Raw genomic sequence first — 23,431 nt, 5'->3', positions numbered from 1 at the left:
GATTAGTGTATTTCTTTCCACTCTCTTCGATAAATCATTGTAAATTTTACAACTCGGTACATCATTTTACTCATTTTCAACAGAATACATTGTCATTACAATAAAGCTTTTAAAAAATTCATTAAATAGCTATTGTAGAAGAATATTTCCATTCTAAAAGATTATGTAAATATCTATCTACATGTATTTTAAATACCCCATACAAATTACATACAAAACTTTTCCTGCATAAACTGAAATTACAAACTAAAATACATGTATGATACAATGCACTTTTAAAACTGTTCAGAACATTGTGATAGTTCAGACAAATAAACCTTTCTACCAAGAACAAAAATGTTCATCAGGGTACACTAGGCATACAATTTGTATCTCCACACTTCCATTCTTCAGTACACATTGCAATGGCAGTGAATCTACATAATTTCAGTTAACGCTCATGCACCATCTGTTTTCTATCCTTTTTGCATAATTTTCTTTCTTTTTTTTTTTTTTTTCTTTACATGGATTCATTACATGAAAGTTATCTGAAGTGTAACACTTTATAAATATGTTAAAATGTGGGTCCTGAACAGCCTTGTGTAAATACATGTACAGGTATATACTTTATATCAGAAAGTACAGGTATATACTTTTAATCAGAAAGTACATTTATCAACTTTTGTCCGGAGAACAGCATCGTGTTTTCATGGCAGTTGCCACAGTGTTTGCCAGACTCAAAAGTTTTTGATGAGCATCAAACAATTCGTCGGTTCTCAGAGTCTTTAGCGACTCCAAAGATAACAAGGTCATAATTTGATCTAGATTCTCCGTTATGGAGGACTTTGATTTTCCAGATATGGACTCCACAACAAATTCCGGATCTGTGCAGCTCGGAATGAAGCCATGCGAATTCTCGTGTTCACCAGACACCAACATATTCACTTTGTCCAAGAGATCTTGTGAGCTGTTCATTTCTTCAGCTATACTTCTGTTCATATCTTCATTCTCATTTTCTAAAATGCAGGAGACATAAAAATCAAACTCAATACATGTATCATTGCGTTGATCCCGAGGTCCACTCAGAATATATAGAAGTGAGATTAAACTGGTTGCTATGAGGAAAAGTCAGCTTGCGCATGCACAAATCTTCACCAGATCCAATTGGAACATCGCCCAGGCTTCTCCATCGAGTTGGGAGAAAAAAATGGTTTTTTCTCTCTTGACTTGATGGAAATGACAGCGATGTTCCAATACTGCACCAGATGACGCAACATTTATTTACCGTATATACTCGCGTATAAGTCAGTTCACCTATAAGTCAGTTGTATAGTTTTTAGGTTATTTTGGAGGGAATTGCCATTGACCCATTTATAAGTCGTTCCAACTTTTTTCAAAAATCGGTTGATAATTCAAATCAATGCTGTCCTGTTTTTATCTGTGTTTCGAATAAAGTTTTGATAAATGCGCCGATATACAGTATGATATTTTTTTCTCGACAAATCAATTTCATATTGATACTCTTATGTATTAATCTGTGTTCCAACAATATTTTGGGATATGGCATCGATATTTCATGTATCATTCTCAACAAATTAAATAGTTACTATTTTGTTTATTTCGTCCATGTTTTTGTTGTTTAAACAATACTAGGCTATACATTATGCCGTCCAGATAAATACTAATCTTCTCAGGACACTCCTAGAAGTTGGACATAGAGTTTTGGACCAAAATTTAACTCCAAAATCCCCCCCGACTTATAGGTATTTATAACCCTGCCAAGTTTATATCTAGGTATATCTAACATTATCTAAGACTGCACATTGTGGCGATTGGTTGTTTTTCATGTTATATCGAACCTTCTAAAATATCCAAAATGTCTGATCTTGTACAATATACTCTATACCATACTGATCAGAGACCAAATTCCTTTTTGAGTGCTTTGCTTGGCAAGAATTACTCACTCTTAATGGGAGATAATCCACATTCATGTAGCTCTTCCTCCATAGATGGCAGCACTTCTATCCCATCTCCAGTGGTGGTGTTGCTTTCGGTGATAGGAGGACTGTCCTCTAAAAACACAAATCAGTCGAACATTAATCCTTTCATCTTCTCAATTCCTACAAAACTCTAAATTTTACAACAGTGAAGAATCTTGTTCAGGCAATCAGTATCAATTCCCACCCAGTGCATTTCCAGTTCTTTATGACTTACGATTTCTCTCTACACATTGAAATAGGCATTTTTCTTTAATATCATTCACAACAGCAGCATTACAGTATGGGGAGTCTAATTCAGACCACTGTATGCTGTGTATATAAGAATGTCCAATACAACATACTCTCTACACTTTAGAAACTGCAATGAGGATATGTTGAATTCCCAAAAGAATGACACAATTTCAGAAACAAAGTGCACTTACCACATCTATCTTTCATGTCCGTCGTGCTGGTTTGGACTTTCCTATTTCCCTGCTGGTTTTTAAATGTTTTAAGGACTTTCCTGACTGTGGAGACTTTTGGAGATTTGATAGGCAGGTTGTCAATTTCTTGTTCTGACAGTCGAGACAAGTCGCCAATGGTGTGGATGTTTCTAGCCTTCACCAACTGTCCAAGACCTCGTGACCTACGAAACAATTACCCTCAAACTAGCACAAAATGTTCCCACATAATTAATGGCAGTTAAATTACTTTTGGTTACCGTGGACTCCTTACTCTATGCGAGTACTTCATATAGTGAAATGACCGATATACATCAAATCACGTGAACATGAATTTGTGTGTGGTCTGTTAATAGAGTTCTTGCATGTATTTTAACAACAGAAAAATAAAAGTAAATAATCTTATTTGACAAGTGATGTCTCTCGCGAGATTGCGCAATAGTCAATTCCTTGATCAGGTCCTACTCCAGAAATTGCTATTGACAACTTTGATTTAGTGGACAATCCACACAAATAATATTTAGCATCCTCACAATACATATATAGTATAATAAAAACACTCCTGAACTGTGGGCATTCACAGAAATGTCCAGTCATTTAGCGCAACTTACCACATGGAGGTGGTCAGCTGAGGCAGGACTTTCTCCACGGTCTGAGAACAGTCCACTAACTCGGGGTAGACTGGGTCACTGGTGATCTGGGATTCTGTAATGCTGACATAGCTGCCCTGTGTGGAAAGCATAGGAGACTCCTGGGTCCCAGTCTGAATAATAAAAACCAGATCTACTGACTGTAACAGACTCCTGGGTCCCAGTCTGAATAATAAAAACCAGATCTACTGACTGTAACAGACTCCTGGGTCCCAGTCTGAATAATAAAAACCAGATCTACTGACTGTAACAGACTCCTGGGTCCCAGTCTGTATAATAAAACAAGATCTACTGACTGTAACAGACTCCTGGGTCCCAATCTGTATAATAAAAACCAGATCTACTGACTGTAACAGACTCCTGGGTCCCAGTCTGAATAATAAAAACCAGATCTACTGATTGTAACAGACTCCTGGGTCCCAGTCTGAATAATAACATTAGATCTACTGACTGTAAGGAGTGAGATCAAAAGCTAAATGTCGGACGAAAATCTAAATTCAAATAGTTTTCACCAAGATCCCCCCCCTCCCCCAACTAAATATGACGAATGTTGAAAGTAATCCATTAACAAGTAAAAACATACGAGTATAAATAACTCTGTATACCCTTTCTACTGTTTATTGAAAGTGTTCATAATAGCTATTAAATGTTCATTAAATTGTAATATTATTATGTGGTTTATAATAGTTACTTGTCTTTTTCCATTCAAGTGTAATTGATGTCTGATGACAAAACTTGTGGGAGTTTTTACAACCCCCCCCCCCCCATTTGAATTTAGATTTTTATCGGACATCAATCTTTTGATCTTGCCCCAAAAACAGTTTAAATCAATACACTTACAACAAACTACTGGTTATAATGCAGTAATAACTAATTGTGCCTTTTACAAAGTGAAATAAAATATTCCTAATGCTTTGCAATAACTAAGCATTCAATACATATCAATCACATTTCATGTCTAGTAAATGGATGGTGGGATTTTTGTAGTCATGGTATCATTTTGAAGGTTCATCAAATAAAAATAATCCACCATAGGAATATTAAAACACTCTGTTAACTGCTGCATTTATTTCACCTAGAATTTTAAATTGAAGTCTATGGGAAGGGCATGTTTTATTGAAATATTTTCAAAAGAAATTATATTTTCATACAGATCTCTTGGTAAAAAGTTACATACACTTTCTTTTTCTGAAAATATGAAATAAAATTATGCCTATTTGGGTACTTCCCTATACAAACACGGACTTGTTTTATGTACACACCTGACTCATTTCACTGCTTGTCACAATAGCTGGTGACGATTCTGTAAATAACTGAAATATAAAATACACCATATTACGCTAGCCATCACTCTACACTTAAGAAATTCAGTAACATTGATCATGATGACAACTTCCATCGCATATTCTTCTGAACGACAAGATACCATGTATCAGGTAATTTTGGCTTTTCTTTTTCGCAAACAAGGAAGCTTTAACAAAATCAAAACTGCATTGTTAAAGAACAATAAAAATAAAATAAAACAAGAAGCCCATCGGCCACATCGCTCACCTGAGTCACCTTGGCCCATATCTGAAGACTTTCCATATATATTTGCATGGAAAACCTTAGTCCCTATTATGGCCCCAACTACCCCTGGAGGCCACGATTTTTGCAAACTTGAATCTACACTACGTCAAAAGCTTTCATGTAAATGTCAACTTCTTTGGCCCAATGGTTCTTGAGAAGAAGATTTTTAAAGATTTCCCCTATATTTGTATGTAAAACTTTGACCTCCCCACTTGTGGCCCCATCCTACCCCCCAGGACCCATGATTTGAACAAACTTGAATCTGCACTATGTCAGAAAGTTTTCTTGTAAATATCAGCTCTTCTAACTCAGTGGTTATTGAGAAGAAGATTTTAACTATATATTTGTATGTAAAACTTTGATCCCCCTTGTGGCCCCATCCTACCCCCGGGGGCCATGATTTGAACAACCTTGAATCTGCATTATGTCAGAAAGTTTTCGTGTAAAAATCAGCTTTTCTGGTTCAGTGGTTCTTGAGAAGAAGATTTTTCAAGATTTTTCCAATATATTTGTATGTAAAACTTTGATCCCCTATTGTAGCCCCGCATCCTACCCCCTTGGGCCATGTTTTGAACAAACTTGAATCTGCATTATGTCAGGAAGCTTTCATGTAAAAATCAGCTTTTCTGGCTCAGTGGTTCTTGAGAAGAAGATTTTTAAAGATTTTTCCTATATATTCGTATGTAAAACTTTGATCCCCCTTGTGGCCCCATCCTACCCCCGGGGGCCATGATTTGAACAACCTTGAATCTGCATTATGTCAGAAAGTTTTCGTGTAAAAATCAGCTTTTCTGGTTCAGTGGTTCTTGAGAAGAAGATTTTTCAAGATTTTTCCAATATATTTGTATGTAAAACTTTGATCCCCTATTGTAGCCCCGCATCCTACCCCCTTGGGCCATGTTTTGAACAAACTTGAATCTGCATTATGTCAGGAAGCTTTCATGTAAAAATCAGCTTTTCTGGCTCAGTGGTTCTTGAGAAGAAGATTTTTAAAGATTTTTCCTATATATTCGTATGTAAAACTTTGATCACCTATTGTGGCCCCATCCAACCCCTGGGGCCCATGATTTGAACAAACTTGAATCTGCATTATGTCAGGAAGCTTTCATGTAAAAATCAGCTTTTCTGGCTCAATGGTTCTTGAGAAGATTTTTAAAGTTTTCCCCTAAATATTTGTATGTAAAACTTTGATCCCCCCCCCCCCCTTGTGGCCCCATCCTACCCCGGGGGCCATGATTTGAACAAACTTGAATCTGCAATATGTCAGGAAGCTTTCAGGTAAATTTCAGCTCTTCTGGCCCAGTAGTTCTTGAGAAGAAGATTTTTAAATGACCCCACCCTATTTTTGCATTTTTGTGATTATCTCCCCTTTGAAAGGGACATGGCCCTTCATTTGAACAAACTTGAAAGCCCTTCACCCAAGGATGCTTTTGGCCAAGTTTGGTTGAAATTGACCCAGTGGTTCTGGAGAAGAAGTCGAAAATGTGAAAAGTTTACAGACTGACAGACAGACGGATGACGGACAAAATGTGATCAAAAAGGCTCACTTGAACCTTCGGTTCAGGTGAGCTAAAAAATTAATGAAGTATTGAGTTTTCAAACCACTTATAAAAGAAAACCCTGTCAAAAATTCACAATAACAAAATACTGTAGAATCATTCAAATTTGTGGGGGCCAATTTTCGTGGATTGTTGGATTTTTACGGGTTCATGGGGACGTAATTTCGTGGATTTAGATATTTGTAAGAAAGAAACTCTGGAATGTAACTATGATTCTTTATTCGTTGAGGATGTGTATTCGTGGGCGAGGGGTACCCACGAATTCCATGAAAATTGAGCCACCACGAATTCTAATGATTCCACAGTAATCCGATTGTATTCTAGCTTGGCAAATTCCACACAACACAAACAGTGCTTACACAGCTCGAATTCCACACAACACACAGTACTTACACAGCTCAAATTCCACACAACACACACAGTGCTTACACAGTTCAAATTCCACACAACACAAACAGTGCTTACACAGCTCAAATTCCACACAACACACACAGTACTTACACAGCTCAAATTCCACACAACACAAACAGTACTTACACAGCTCAAATTCCACACAACATAAACAGTACTTACACAGCTCAAATTCCACACAACACACAAAGTTCTTACACAGCTCAAATTCCACACAACACACACAGTACTTACACAGCTCAAATTCCACACAACATAAACAGTACTTACACAGCTCAAATTCCACACAACATAAAACAGTACTTACACAGCTCAAATTCCACACAACACAAACAGTGCTTACACAGCTCGAATTCCACACAACATAAACAGTACTTACACAGCTCAAATTCCACACAACATTAACAGTACTAACACAGCTCAAATTCCACACAACATAAACAGTACTTACACAGCTCAAATTCCACACAACACACACAGTACTTACACAGCTCAAATTCCACACAACATAAACAGTACTTACACAGCTAAATTCCACAAAACACAAACAGTACTTACACAGCTCAAATTCCACACAATATAAACAGTACTAACACAGCTCAAATTCCACACAACATAAACAGTACTTACACAGCTCAAATTCCACACAACACAAACAGTACTTACACAGCTCAAATTCCACACAACACAAACAGTACTTACACAGCTCAAATTCCACACAACACAAACAGTGCTTACACAGCTCAAATTCCACACAACATTAACAGTACTAACACAGCTCAAATTCCACACAACATAAACAGTACTTACACAGCTCAAATTCCACACAACACACACAGTACTTACACAGCTCAAATTCCACACAACATAAACAGTACTTACACAGCTAAATTCCACAAAACACAAACAGTACTTACACAGCTCAAATTCCACACAATATAAACAGTACTAACACAGCTCAAATTCCACACAACATAAACAGTACTTACACAGCTCAAATTCCACACAACACAAACAGTACTTACACAGCTCAAATTCCACACAACACAAACAGTACTTACACAGCTCAAATTCCACACAACATAAATAGTACTTACACAGCTCAAATTCCACACAAAATAAACAGTACTTACACAGCTCAAATTCCACACAACACAAACAGTACTTACAAAGCTCAAATTCCACACAACATAAACAGTATTTACACAGCTCAAATTCCACACAACATAAACAGTGCTTACACAGCTCAAATTCCACACAGCACACACAGTACTTACACAGCTCAAATTCCACACAACATAAACAGTACTTACACAGCTCAAATTCCACACAACATAAAACAGTACTTACACAGCTCAAATTCCACACAACACAAACAGTGCTTACACAGCTCGAATTCCACACAACATAAACAGTACTTACACAGCTCAAATTCCACACAACACACACAGTACTTACACAGCTCAAATTCCACACAACATAAACAGTACTTACACAGCTCAAATTCCACACAACACACACAGTACTTACACAGCTCAAATTCCACACAACATAAACAGTATTTACACAGCTCAAACTCCACACAACACAAACAGTAACTTACACAGCTTTTACTGTTGAAGTCTGTCTTGGTCACTGGAGACGAGGATGCTGATGACAGAGGTGAAAAAGTCACAGTGTTAGCAAACGACACTCGTCTCTGCTTCTTCTGGCAAAAGATCATGAACCAGCCATTAATCACCAAATTTAGGCATGTCAGAATCTCTTACTCAATGAAGGAATCCAATACATGTATTTCTATTCTTGTTTTATTCTTTTTTTCCCCCCTTTCTTACTTCCAATATACATGTATAGTCTTTATGAGTTCAAATCATCTCTGAAAATCTTGTCATTCAACAACAAATTCTTATGATATACTGTAAAAGTGGTATAAATTTACACTGGGGGGTGGTGGTGGTGAGTTAAGTATGCATTTTCCCGCAACCAACATTCCGTGTGAGGGGAAAATACACGGTAAGTGAATGCAACATATATTATATCAAATGTTTTTTAAGCATATGCATGGCAGAAATTAACGCGATTATTATGTGACCATGTAATTAGTGTAATTTCCCCTACACGTAAATCACTTTTACAGTAACCCGTATTGAAGAATCCTTCAACGTTTTACAAATTCCATGTAAAGAGCAACACTAAGTGAAGCGTCCCACATGTTACATCAGTGTTAGACATTTATACACTGATAAATGGGGGTCTATATCCTCAGTAACTCTATTGCCAGAGAATTTTAATTTCAATTTGCAAGTATCTGAAATACAAAAATTAACCAAGGATATTCTGAACTGCTTACCTTGCCAGGAGGAGAGGGGTAACCAAGGATATTCTGAACTGCTTACCTTGCCAGGAGGAGAGGGGTAACCAAGGATATTCTGAACTGCTTACCTTGCCAGGAGGAGAGGGAGAGTTGGTGGCTATTTCCCCACTCAGCCTTCTTCGCTTCAGGATACTAGCACTTGGTGAAGCAGAGGGTGCATATATTTGTCCCAGTTTGATAGGATGGAAGGTAGTTGCCGTTTTCAGAGGAGAATTTTTTAAATTCGAACGTGGACTTGATGGTTTTAGAATGCTTCGACGAGCAATACCTCTCTTTTCAAACTTTCTGGGCACAATAACGAGTTTACTGTCTGTGTGTCTTTCAAAGATTCCAAATTGACCTCCATCTGACCCCATCTCAGGAATCTTTTTGGGAGTTTCATCTAACATGACTCTTTTTGGATCATTCAACATATCAATGTCTTCAGCTGTTTCGCTCTCCTTCCCTCCCGTTTTCTCTGATAACTCCACCTCAGACACCTCGTTTGTGTCATCCTGTTGAGGGTCTTTAAGATGTTTCCCTTCTGGTTCCTCAGAGTCTTCAATCACAACAGAGAGGAGACTTGCATCAAGACTTTTCCGCTTGAGAGTTTTCTTTAATGAGAGCGACTTCGGACTCTGCCTTGGAGACAGAGATCTCCGTGTGGGTTTCTTTACAGAGATTGACTTCGGACTCTGCCTCGGGGACAAGGATCTGCGTGTGGGTTTCCCGCTTCTTAATGTTCCTTGTGAAGACCTCAATCTATTAGACAGTGGAGAATTCTTTGCTGGCAAAATCCTTTTCTTAGACTTTTTCTTTGCACTTCCATCAGTGACAGAATCCCTTTCCTCTGAAACACTCTCTTTATCATTGCCATCCACACTAGTTATCAATTTTTCTTCTTCCATGTCATCTTCAATGTTCTCCTTCACACCATCTGTCTTCTCCAGATCCTCATTACTACTGCATAAATTATTCAAAGGGATTTTATCATCAGAATCATTCAAGATTTTGGCTTCATTTTCTTCACACGCATCTGTCACACTTCCTAGCTTGAGATTTATAGCATCCATCTTGTTCTCCAGTTTGCCTTTAGACTTGGCCGACTGTTTTATAGTTTGTGCTAATGGTAAATCATCTTCTGAACAATCTGATGTGACTTGTTCATCAGAATCACTCTTCCCCTTCTTCTGTGATCGTTTCTTTGCCACTTCAATCTTCTTCTTTGTTGTGCTTTTTCTCAGTGGAACATCTCCAATACTCCGACTGGAGGGTGTTTTTTCCCCCTTTTCTTCAGCAGTTATAGTACCAAGACATTCAGACTTTTTCTTCTCACTTAACTTCTGACTTGACTCATCGGACTTCTGACTTGACTCATCGGACTTCTGACCTGACTCATCGGACTTCTGACTTGACTCATCCGACTTCTGACTCGACTCATCCAACTTCTGACTTGACTCATCTGACTCCTGACTTGACTCATCCGACTTCTGACAGACCTCATCCAATTTCTGATGCGACTCATCCAACTTCTGGCATGACGCTGCCTCAGGAATTTTCTCTTCTGTTTTCTCCAAAAAGAATCCTTCGGAGTCTAGCTGTCTCTCATCACACGTAACGTCATTGTCTTTCTCCGTGTCCATATTGTCTGAAATAGATGTCTGATTTGTTATTTCCACAATCATCTTCACTTTCGAGTTTTCTTCCCCATGTTGCTGAGAATCCACTGGAAAGAAATCCTCACCACGGTCCGTCTTCTGTCCGGGATTGACCCCATCTTTCTGTTTCTTCTCTGCGGTTTTACCTTTACTGCTCCCTTTCTTAACCTCCCTGACTTTCCCTCTTGGTGTTTTTACATTGTCTATCTTGCTTTGTCGGGTTCGCTTTGGTCGACTGCTCTCTGGCGACAGTTTCTTAGGGGCTTCCTGTTTTCTCTTCCTACCTCTCCTTGGTGTGTCTTGGGGAAGAGTGGACTCCAACTTTGGATCATAAAATGGTGCAGATTCCTCTGGTTTTGCCTCTTCTAATTGTGACTCCTTTTCACTAATGCTCGATTTGTCCGAATGTTGACTTAATATCAAATTTTCTGTTCCCAGTACATCTTTGCCCTCACAGTTAGGCTTAAAGGTAGATTGTAGTTGGGGGTCATATACTGAATTTTCCTGAGACAAATTTTCATTCTGAGAGAACAAGTTTTCAGTGCTAGTCATCAGTTTGTCACCTAATTGATCAACCCTTTCTTTTTCTTTATCCTGGGTTTCAAATCCCTGAGATGATGACAATGGAATAGCATCTAAAGGCAAGACGTCTGAGAAGTCATCATGCTCATGATTTGAGCTTTGTGAGTCCACTTCAACTGCACTGCTTTGGGGTCGTCTTTCCTCATGTAGGATATTAACATCCTTTTTGTGAGGGCTAAAATGTTTTATTTCTTTATTGGTCAGTCTTTTCAACTTCAGAACTGGAGTTCCTACTCCGATAAAGAGAGAACTGGATGTGGATTCCGGAGATCCTGGAATAATGTTAGAATCCTCACACTGATCCAAACTCGGGGCATCTGTCCCCTTGGTAAACAATTTTCTTGTGCTGCCTCTGGTATTACCAAACTTGACTGCCTCTTTGTTGGTTGGTGGTGGAGGCGTTTCTTGAATTGGCTGCGAGTTGGGTGACACTCGCATTCTCATGCTCTTTGGAGACTGTGTCTCTTCCACCACTGTAACTTCTACAGCCTGACTTTCACTGGATGAGGTCCCAGATAACTTGTCAGACCCTTGTGATGATATCTCACTTTCTTGAGAACTTTTTTCTGGAGATTTGATCAACCACTCGTCAATTTTGTGAAAGCCCTTGCTGTAATTTTCCAAGTTTTTGCCACGTCCCCTTTTAGCTGGAGATGCAAAACGCCTAGATGCCCTAGCCGGAGAACTCTCACTACTTTCCTGGCTGAGTTTTTTCACTGAAGAGTTAACCTTCCTTGGTGATGTCTGGTTAAGTTGACTGGTCCAAGTCTGCAAGGATTGCGATGTCCTCTTTTCTTCTTTTTCTTTGGTCTCTGCTTTTCCTTCTGCTTTGTCCTCCCCACTAGACGAGGTTGATTTGTAAGTCAAACATTCTATCTCCACAGCCTCCATTACATTCTGGGGGGCCACGTATCCGTCACCAGAAGAAAACAAAGAGGACTTGGAGGATCCAGTTTCCTTCTCATCACTACCAACGCTATTTGCCTTATTACTTGTTTCATTGATCAGCACATTGTCTGCTAACTTTGTCTGGGTATTACTTAATGGTGGTGCATCTTCAGAACCGGTGGTGGTATTTTCACCAGAAGACTTTCCTTGCTGCTGAGAGCTGCTCATAGTGCATTTTATTACACTGAAGTGATCTATACTGTTTTTCTCAACTGAAACAATATAGAATTATTCATTAATCGATTTACTGGTGCTTGTACAATTGTACACATCTCCGAATGTCAATTTGCAGAGGAAATTTATGTAATTAAGTTTCTCATTCAATCTTCATGACATCACAACATCCTGATTTAATTGCTGCTTAATTACATGTACAGTGAAACTTCTCAAAAGTGGCTGGCATTATGAGGGGAAATTACCTGTCTGTTACTATCTTTTTTTTTTAAAACTTCAAGGCTGGCCAGTTTTGTGAGAATTTATTTGTAAAGAAATGTTAAGATTTCTGCCGAGACTTTAAAAATTGGACAATATTTAGGGAAGGGCCGGTTTTCTGAGGTGTTTCACTGTATATTCAAAGGAGCAAAGTGGTTTTATTTCTGTTGCAGTAACTTCTACTTGCATTACTTAATACATATTCATCCTTTTTCAACAGCCTTAACATAACCTGTGAATGAGACTCAGTACATGTTAATAATGATCTTTATTATCTGTACCTTCGTCCACCATTTTGGACAGGGTTTGGTCCCAGGCAGCTTCAAACTCCTCTTGACTGGGTGTCTTTTCTGCACCGTTCTCTTCCGGCCCCTTTTCTGCATGTTTCTCCACCGGCACCTTAAACGCCTCCTCCACTGTGTCTTTGAACCGGACGGAACGCCTCCTTCTGCTACCAGCGCCCTCTTTCTGTGAATTCTGGGAATCTTCCTTATCACTGGCCTCTGAGGAGGATTTTCTGGCAGCTCTCTTTATAGATTTGTCTTTTTTCTACAAGACAGGTTCAAGTTAGATACTGTCTTACAACAAGAGGCCCATGGATCTTATTGGTAACCTGGAGTATTAGTTAAGTTACTGACACTCTGAAAGACTTTACATACTTATAATATCACCACTATATGTTACTGACACTCTGAAAGACTTTACATACTTATAATATCACCACTATATGTTACTGACACTCTGAAAGACTTTACATACTTATAATATCACCACTATATGTTACTGATACTCTGAAAGACTTTACATACTTATAATATCACCACTATATGCAATCCTAACAAGCTTTCTTTGATGGGGTTGATATTCCTCCATGATTAGTGCAGCCCTGCTACTAGTGAAAATACTTTTTATTCTCAAATATATATATATATATATTCTCATGCAAAACTTTAATTCCCAATCTATGGGAACCAACACTAAGCAAACATGAATTTTCACAACCATGGAATGCCTGCATAAATCTAATGAGTTGTCCCTGATAAAAAAAATTCCCAGGATTACATATATTCCAGTGTCAAAACTTTGATCCCCTGTTCAGACCTATCCCCCCCCCCCCCCCCCCCCCCCCCCCCCCACCCAATGAACTGAAGGAAATGGAATCTGCAGTACCCAAGGATACTTATCATAATGACAAACCATGGCACTTTCTAATGAAAGGTTTAGGAGCATGTATGAGCTTAAGTGCTTGTGTGTGAGCTTTAGGAGCTTGTATGAGCTTAAGTGCTTGTATGAGCTTAAGTGCTTGTGTGTGAGCTTGCATGGACGAACGCAAATGCAATGACATGCTCGCATGAAATTTTTCAGGGAATGTAAAAACTGAATGCTTGTATATCAATAGGACTAATCAAGACTTTGCTTTTCTTGAAAAGAAGATTTTAAAATATTTCTTCTATAAATCCCCTTGAAAATCATCTATTGTGGTGTCCCCCCCCCCCCCCCCCCCCCCCCCCGGAACCATAAGTTGAACAACTGTAAATCCACTTTACCCAAGGATGCTTTATGGCAAGTTTGGTTGAAATTGGTTAATTGGTTATGGAGATGTCAAAAATATGTAAAGTTTACAGACAGACAGACAAACGACAGACAACAGGGTTCACTTGTGCTTATAGCTGGTCTAGCTAAAAAAGAAATTAACTCTACTAAATATTCAACAGATATGTACCTGTGACAAATGCTGTGAGAAACTGGAGTCAATGACAATGACTGAATCCACTGTGGGTGTCAGTGGCCTATAAAAAACAAGATGCATCAGTGAAACACTATGCCCAAAGTGGCAAAAACGAAACATTCCAAAGTCAAAATGTATAGTACCAAAAAGGAAGCTTCATGTAATGGTAAAATGCATACACATGTACATGTATAAAATAGGAGTAATAAACTCACCATTCAAAAGTTATGAGCATGGTTTCGGACATGCAGAAAAACATACAGAACAAATTTTGATACAGGAGCATAAATAATAAAGAATGTCAAATTCAAGTCATTGACGAAATCTTTCAAAAACTTTGTAAATGCAATTAAATCATAACAAACTTACTCAGACTGGGTGTCTGACCCAAACTGCGAGTCGGCTCCAAACATCAGTGATGCATCTTGGGAGTTATCAAGCGTGTTGTACATGGTTGGGATAACTCTGAAATTCATGGTTAAATCTACCATGTACAATGTGTCATAAACATGTTAATGACCACGAAATACACAGAGGAGAGCTTTTACTCTTCATGATAGGGAATATGATGAACATTTAGATATCTCACTCGTTCAGCCCATCACAACTATTGGTGTACTGTTTATCATACTGAGTGGCCAAGGATGTGACTGAAATCCTCAGAAATCAGAGGAACACTGATCAAAAAGGGAGGAAAACTGATCAAAAAGGGAGGAAAACACCTCGCCCTGCCTGGAAAAATATCATTTACTGTTACTTTAGATCAAAACCCAGAGCGTTTCATTTTTTTGACAAGCATCAGAGGATTTCCTCTGGAAAGAGAATCACATCCCTGATGGCTGAATCTGAATGAGTGAAGTAAAGCAAGCCTACCTCTTTTCTTTTAAAACCTCCTTCTGATGCTCAGTGAGAATTCTTTTCTTTCTAAGCGGTGACTTGATCACAACAAAATCCTTCAACCAATAAAACACAACATTAATATTTCAAAGAAGACATGAAATCTAAAAATGACAATATACATGTGACTCTAAGGTTTTCTATTTTTAAATCAGCAGGTTTTCCCATTAAACATTGGAAAGCTACCCACCACCATTCATTTGGGAGAAATAATGCTAAAATAGAACATAAAACAATAAACGATACCAGTATGCATGCTATCTATCAGGGACAGAATAATTATCCTATCCTTTCAGTACTGTTTGTAACTTAGTACTGTACCTGTAAAATTACTCATGTAGGTTTCACCTTGAAGATCAATAGGCTTCTTCCTCTAATCATCGGAAACATGTACTAAGTCTATTGATACTACGCTTACAAGTCCTGTTTTATCCGATCCACAAGGTGCCGACAGGAGTGTAGACAGACCGATGCACATTAATGCTGTTTGAATATGTGTATGAGGATTAATTATCCTAGCCTTATTAGTACTGTTTCTACCTTGTTTGTGCCTGTAAATTACCCCTGTGAATATATGAATGAGGATTAATTATCCTAGCTTTATTAGTACTGTTTTTGTACCTGTAAATTACCCCTGTGAATATGTGTATGAGGATTAATTATCCTAGCCTTATTAGTACTGTTTCTACCTTGTTTGTGCCTGTAAATTACCCCTGTGAATATATGTATGAGGATTAATTATCCTAGCTTTATTAGTACTGTTTTTGTACCTGTAAATTACCCCTGTGAATATGTGTATGAGGATTAATTATCCTAGCCTTATTAGTACTGTTTCTACCTTGTTTTGTGCCTGTAAATTACCACTGCCCTGTAAGTTTGTCCTTGACAAGCAATGTAATCAAATATGTACCAAGTTTGATGATCTTAGCCTTAAATTGATCCCCAATGGGCAGACAAATGGATACAACCTGTCAATGACAGCCGTATAAAAATTGCAAACAAAAAACAAAATGTGTCTGCAAAGCATTGATGCCCCTGTATGACGGGAAAGTTGATAATGGCCAAGACTACTGTTTTTGAAAAGTAGGTCAAACTCCAAGGTTAAGGTCAAAGTTTTGGTACTGAAAGAAAGGTCTTGTCACAAGGAATATATATGTGAAATATGAAAGCCTTATCACCATCCATTAAAAAATTATGGCCAAGGTTCAAGATTTTTGCTGACATACCAAAAACTATATGCTCCTGAATCTACAAATATAATTTGTAGAACTACATGTACAGTGTAGATGGTATTTTGGGGGCAACATTAATCCTTTTTAAAACAGGGTCTGGGCACATTTGGAACTAAGTACAGTAATCTTAAACTCTTTTTTAAGGACTTCCGTGTACATGATTTAACGGAAACATTTCATTTCAATCCTCTTTTACCACTGACAGCCTACCTCTTTCTGCAGTTCATTAACAGACAGATTTTTCCTGACCGCTACTGGTGACCTGGTCACCTTTTCTGCTGGACGGGCTGGAGATTTTTTGGGGTTTGGAGACACTGTCTTGTTCAGTAAACTGCCATGGATTTTTCTTGGCGATGGCATTCCAGGAAGATGTGGCTCGGGAGCCTGAGAATCTGCCTGCAATCAGAGCTTTTATTCTTATTCAGCTGTACTGGATGGATGACTATATGCACTTTAAATCACATTTTCACTCAACGTCACATGAATGTAGACCAACATTATATATGCTCGTATTTCCTTGAAACAAAGAGACCCATGGGCCACGTGATATTTTCCCCATGTAAAACTCGTTCTTCTGTTGTGCATGTGACTCGTCTTGACATAAAAAATTCCTCATGTAAATGATGATCCTATTCAGATTACATACAGGTGACTCTTCATAACCCATAATGTGTGTGTATGTATCAATGTTATTATCAGATACTAAAATTTGCAAATAAAAAAAAAACAAAAACAAAAACCATAATGCACCTTGACAAAACTTCGAAAGATCGGTAGTTAAGAGAAATTCGAGGTCTGACCATTACGTCTCTAAAATATTTTCTCAAAATCACTATTTCTTCGTCAAATCAAAACAAACTTTTCAAAATTACATAGATTTGAATGGCTGTCTGGCCATTAAAATTGAACAATTAAACATTTGATTAAAAAGAAGCATAGCAGCTGCGTTACCAAGGTAAACGCCAAGTTAACATGGCCACACTAGCCCTCCGAATTCACCATTATCCAGGTAAAGTCCAAGTAAACATAATTATACACTTGATTGATGGCTTGTATGTGCCAAGACCACTTGGAGAGATCAAGAGTGAAAAACATATTTTACTTTGATAGATTACTACCTTAAAGAGAATGGAAGTTCAAGAGTAAATTTGCTTAAAAGGGAAAAACACCATGACGAACTATCCATTCAGAGTCACCTGTGTTGTGTCAGCATGGTACATTATACAACAAAACCTCAACTTGTGTCAACATTGTACACAAAAAATCTCAACAGGATTGCAAATAAGCTTTTAAAAAATTACTATCCATGTGGGCTACCGATATTGCAATGTTCAGGAGTCCACACTCATTTTCAGAAGATCACACTTCAATGAAGCAAATTAAGAATTTAACAAGTAAAAATAAGTCACTTATTGACAATTACTGATACTTTTCAACAAACTGCTGCCTATTTTCCATCCATTTTCAAGAAAAATTTCTCAAACATCTACTTTCATAGTTATGAAAATAGAAATTTCTATAATCTTTTGGGGTTTGCTACCCCGAGTATGAGATGTCACATGTCTCCAACACTTTTATGAATATCTGTCACAGATCTATTTGGTTGTCATTGCCAGGTAAGTATTTAAATGCTTAAAAGTTATTGAGGAAATAAAAAGGTCTAAAAATAGAAAAGCAGACATGATTTGTGATCGTCCACAGTTGAATTTACTTCATTGATGAATGTTCATTTGCAACCCTGCTCAACTCGATCCAACATTGTTGGACAAAACCTAAACATGTGTAAGGGATGTCTATCAAAACATTGGCATATTTCAGCACAGCAGTAACCTCGACATGTGTCAGCATGTTACATCATGCCTCGACATGTGTCAGCATGTTACATCATGCCTCGACATGTGTCAGCATTGTTCATCAACCTCAAAATTCAATTTAAAGACAATATGATTTATCGTCAGAAACAATGTGAACATTCCATGTAGCTTATCTCTTAATTATTATACGTACACTCAATCTAATTAAAATCCGACTTCTTAGATCCGCGCCGTATACTCTGCGTAAGTAGATCTGATATAAACCGATTAGGGGTCATGTTCAGATGAACTTTATGTCAGCCAATCAGCGTGTCGGCTTTGAAATCGTCGGTGTTCACAATTCAAGGAAAATGGCTGCAATTGTTTGGTTTGAAAGAAAACATTTCGCAGCTATATGTGAGGTCACCATGCACCATTTACGTCGACTGGCGTTATATTCCTCGCGTTATTTGAGTAAACCATCTTGAATACTATTCAAATCGTACCCATCCCTATTCATACATAAATCGGAATTCACAATTAATTTAATTTGGGTGTATATTATATCGTACGTTTAGTTGTTTGTATGAACGGATTAGATTAGGCATTATTGCGAAAGTTTAAAATTCGTTATGCGAGAATATACAATTTTACAGTGTGGAATAAACTTCGTGGGAGAGATATTACAGCAATTTGTTTACGAATTGCCAGGAACCGTTTAAATAGCCATCATTGTCTGTATGGCGCAATCTGACTGGCTGATAGTTCTAATGAATATTCCAACCGAAAGGTCATGCAGACATGACCCCCTATGAAGTTATGTCAGATCCTATTGTAGCGATTGTGAGCGTATTCTAGGATCTGATTTTAATTAGATTGTATGTACACTGTACATGTATATGACGAAGTTGATCAGTTTATTGCTGTTTATCTTTTATATGACAGTAGTATTATGATATGTACTTCAATGATAGTGTCTCATAAGTCAATATGGCTGGATATTAATGCTTTTAATATTGGAACATTGTTTTATATATATCTATGAATTGTGTTGGTATTGTATTTGTAGGTGACACTTTAATAAAATATTTCTGATTCTGATATCAAATTCAGCACTGCATGTGACATTTAACAGCACCCTCCATATCCCTTCTGTATTACAACAGCGCCTCAGAAATTAAAGCAGACATGAAAACAGGTACCTGACTCATCTGGCTGGCTGGTGTTTCTTCCACCACGGTCACTGGTATAGACACCCAACCAGGTAAGATGATTGTAGATTTCTCCTTTACCTTGGCTAGAATAGGCCTATGATTACAAATAAATTAATACTTACAATCAAATTGAGCAAAATTAACATAAACGTACATATTCCTACCTAAAAAAACTAGAGAAATTTGATTGATTCTGATTTCGTCACACGCTGCCCTACACGACACATGAGACAACACGTCACTTGACAGTCGTGTAGCAGCAGCACATTGGACAAATCAAATAAGTTTTCCTCAAAGTGTTGCTATTAAATCTATAACTGATGGCATTAGATTGATGGCAATCTTTTTATGTCCATTTCTAATTGTACCTCAAAGTGACTGGATACACAAGGTGGGAAGCACTGGTAAATGTACCGCTCCATAGTAAGCTGGTCTGGTTCTTGATGGCACGGCGAGGATGTACGAAGGTGGCCTCTAGTAGGGGAGATAACTTGGACAGAAATTCTGAGTCGTACATTCCTGAGTGACGGGTCTGCAGCGAGGTACAGATATCGTGCCACAACTTCTCCAACTGTTAACCAAAACAACATTGATCTGAATATTACAGGTATAAACAAAACAACATTGATCTGAATATTACAGGTACATGTATAACCTTAACAACTCTAAACTGAATATTACAAGTACTTTGCAATCACTTTACTTCAGAAAGTTTGGATTCTTTTCACTTTCCTACAGTTGAAACAACTATTCTCAAAAAGTTTTCATTATGTGTGTATTCACTCTACTAAAGAGCTCTAAAGTTTGAATTACCCCCTCAAAAAATTAAAAGAATGGATGAGTATGTGTATAATCATTACGGAGTCCTTTGTGAGGAATATTCTGTTTTACAAAATTCTTATTTACATCTTATTCGTTTCGTCGTCTTAGATCAATATCAGCCCTACCAAACTTAAGAATCAAGTGGAATATGACCTATCAAAGGTCAACCCCTTCAACATATAGAAGACTAATAAAAAAAATTAATATACTCTAAAGAAACAGGGGGTGGGAGTACAGGTGACTCTCGATGGCTCAAACTTCTACAATGTATCTCTTGAAGATAATGATCCCAAGTGAAATTTCTATTCCAATTTTTTCCTGTATATAACTAAGCAAATCTCCCACAGTTTTTGATCTCTCAAAGTAAAATTTGAGTTTTATCAACATACTTCATTGTTTTTCACACAAGATATCTCCAAGTGGTGATGATGTATACATGCCATCAATCAAGTGTATAACTGTTTCTGATTGGATCTTACTTGGATGATGTGGAATGCCTGAGATTGTGTTATAATTAGGAGTTTACATACACGCAGGTAACACAACACCCATGCTTCTTTTTGTTTATTTGGTGAGTTTTCACCCTACACCTGTGCTTGGTTTGGGAGGTAGATAATTAATCGTTTAATTGTACAATTTTTACAATGATGGGATCTTGAGCAACACCATGTTATTTTGAAAAGATTGTTTGGACTAGACAATGAGACAGCAATTTTAAGAAAATAACCTAAAGACATGTAAATCAAGTAAAAATGTGAAAGGGAAAGGCCAAAACAATGACAGTATGCTGTAAATATAAACTTCTGGGTACTATAAAATCTGAATCATAATGGTCGAACCTGAAATTTCAGATTTAATTCAAGCTTCTATCTCTCGAACTCTTGATCTCTAAAAGTTCTATCAAGGTCCCCCGAACTTGGAAGTTATTGAGAGTCACCTGTGTATAATCAATCAAGCAAGTTAGAAAGAGATTCATTTACAAAATATTATACCTTTTGCATAAAGGTATTGCTAAACAGTTTGGCACATGTCTTTCTGATGGATTCTTGATACAAGTCTCCTATTGGCTGAGATAAGTGACCAATCACAGCACCTAACACATTGGATGATGAAATATGTGAAAAGATCGAACAAAGACAGTCCACCAATCCATTGGCTGGTCCCTGTGGGGACACAGAGGCACTGGTTCCCTGTAATAAATATGAAAATAAATAAAACATCCTTAAAAGACGCAACATTAAATTTTTGATTATGAATGATGAAAGGGTATTTCTTCAAAGCACCTAATCCTTTTTGAGGACTCTAGTGCTATAAAAGGGGCTGTTTTATTGAAGACATATACCCTGTCATAGCACTGATCTGTATGTACACGTCTGTAAATCAAGGACTAGTACAGATATTTGTGTTTCTGTAAAGGATGCAGTCTTTGCGAAAGATTTTTGGGTCACATAGGACTATAATAGTCCATTCCACAAAGAATCAAAGCAGTACTGAAATCAAAAGGCTGTCTTGTGGAATATCAAGGACGGGTGCAAGTCTTGCTTAGTTGTAAAACTTGATGAAACTGAGGTCACCTGATATGCAGTCATTTTGTTAGACCTTGTTCACAACTATACCTACATCATAATTTCTTCTTCTTCTGAATACCAAGGGAAATAATTCTTACCTTCTTATCTGCACTTTTTATACAAATATTTAACGTCTCTAACAGTTTCTGAATTAACACAACACAGGAATGTAAATTTTCCATCGGTTTCTGCTTCCTCTTTGCCCACTTCGCTGGACTTGCATGCATACTGCCTATAAAAGAATGTCAACACTCAATATTCACATACCGAATAGAACATGCATACTGCCTATAAAAGAATGTCAATACTCAATATTCACATACCGAATAGAACATGTATACTGCCTATAAAAGAATGTCAATACTCAATATTCACATACCGAATAGAACAGTTGTTCTAATGGTACAGTTTGCATTTCTCAATTAAGCTTAGCAAACACACAGGAGACTTTCTAATTTCAAGACTTACTTTTTCCATAAATAATACTCAAATCACAATATAATCATGCTATAAATAACAATTTGATGAAGGGTTCATTAGACTAGATATTAGTGTTTTTTATTCACAGATTAGTTTCCTTAAATACAACATTGCTCCTCCAGATGGTTTTTAAAAAGAGTTTTGCTCAACATTTCATCACTTACTGATGCTAAAAGTACAGCTTGCACCGAGAGAAGAGAAGTCAAATGCCCCCAGCATTGTCTGACAAGTCTGGCTCAGAAAATCTAGTTCATGTAGGCTCTACAAATACAAACTATCCACATTTACATTTACATATAAAATCAATGGAAGTAAATATTTGGGAATTGCTTGTCTGGGTAGAATTACAACCGAGAAAAGGGCGTGTACTGTGGAAAGTTTTCTTTAGCCAAACAGATTTACATGCACAACCTACATGTATATCAACATTCCAATAATCTCTGTATTTCATAGGCATTTGAAATTGTACTGCAATAGTCATGCCTCTTGGTTCCTTAAACCTGGGTTAGATAACAATACCCTTATCTAAACATGTGAGACACTATCGCCCAAATACTAGCCCCATTTCCTTGTAGTATATAATTGATCTTCATCTGTTCAGGTCATGAAGTATGTATATAAAGTTGTCTTCTTTATAATACACATCAAACCAAGTGGTATCTATGAAATATACACTGTAATCCCTCTCCCCCCTCCAGCATGACCATTTCACAATTGCAGCAAATTTTATTTTGACCTAAGCAGTCACACAACATTGATAAGGTTAAAGATGAAAAAAGACAGTCCAAGCATAATATACCCCCCCCCCCCCCCCCCCCCCATCTTTGATGATCTAGAAAGCATAAAATCAATCGAGACTGAAAAAACTAAATGTGCAGAGTCAACTCACCATCGAATGTGCGTCTTTCAGACACTTATTGATCTGATGACACAAATCTTCGCAGCAGACATTGGCCTCGGCATTTGTAACAAGGGCAGATAACCTGGCAAATGTTTGGTAGATCTCAGACCAGGTCTTCTGCAACGTTTTCACTGTCATCTAAAACACATTTTCATTAAAAACTATAAGTCCATAGAGTTTTGTTAAACATCAGAGCACATTTGAAAGAACACCA

The 23,431-nt window shown here is 37.5% G+C and overlaps 1 protein-coding gene across 3 annotated transcripts in view; it reads right to left on the bottom strand.

Annotated features, from left to right (window-relative positions):
- Nucleotides 1-52: 52 nt before the first annotated feature.
- The window catches only part of LOC125665912 (telomere-associated protein RIF1-like), a 43,807-nt gene continuing 20,428 nt past the window's right edge, over nt 53-23,431 (bottom strand). For 2 of the 3 annotated variants that reach the window (XM_056151138.1, XM_056151139.1), the window contains exons 18-35: nt 23,206-23,355; nt 22,481-22,577; nt 21,935-22,068; nt 21,261-21,458; nt 19,815-20,017; nt 19,435-19,540; nt 16,650-16,835; nt 15,184-15,263; nt 14,680-14,775; nt 14,305-14,371; nt 12,863-13,130; nt 9,051-12,361; nt 8,212-8,316; nt 4,332-4,382; nt 3,031-3,182; nt 2,402-2,604; nt 1,944-2,051; nt 53-995 (exon numbers count right to left, since the gene is read on the bottom strand). In XM_056151138.1, the coding sequence (XP_056007113.1) occupies nt 655-995; nt 1,944-2,051; nt 2,402-2,604; nt 3,031-3,182; nt 4,332-4,382; nt 8,212-8,316; nt 9,051-12,361; nt 12,863-13,130; nt 14,305-14,371; nt 14,680-14,775; nt 15,184-15,263; nt 16,650-16,835; nt 19,435-19,540; nt 19,815-20,017; nt 21,261-21,458; nt 21,935-22,068; nt 22,481-22,577; nt 23,206-23,355 (5,856 nt within the window). In that variant the 3' untranslated portion in view covers nt 53-654. Of the gene's footprint in view, nt 996-1,943; nt 2,052-2,401; nt 2,605-3,030; nt 3,494-4,331; nt 4,383-8,211; nt 8,317-9,050; nt 12,362-12,862; nt 13,131-14,304; nt 14,372-14,679; nt 14,776-15,183; nt 15,264-16,649; nt 16,836-19,434; nt 19,541-19,814; nt 20,018-21,260; nt 21,459-21,934; nt 22,069-22,480; nt 22,578-23,205; nt 23,356-23,431 lie in introns of those variants that run through there. The other variant, XM_056151140.1, reaches the window with a different exon arrangement.

This window comes from Ostrea edulis, chromosome 10 (genome assembly GCF_947568905.1).
Source record: "Ostrea edulis chromosome 10, xbOstEdul1.1, whole genome shotgun sequence".
NCBI lineage: Eukaryota > Metazoa > Mollusca > Bivalvia > Ostreida > Ostreidae > Ostrea > Ostrea edulis.
Note: the sequence above shows the minus strand (reverse complement) of the source record. Positions and strands in the feature narration are given on the sequence as shown.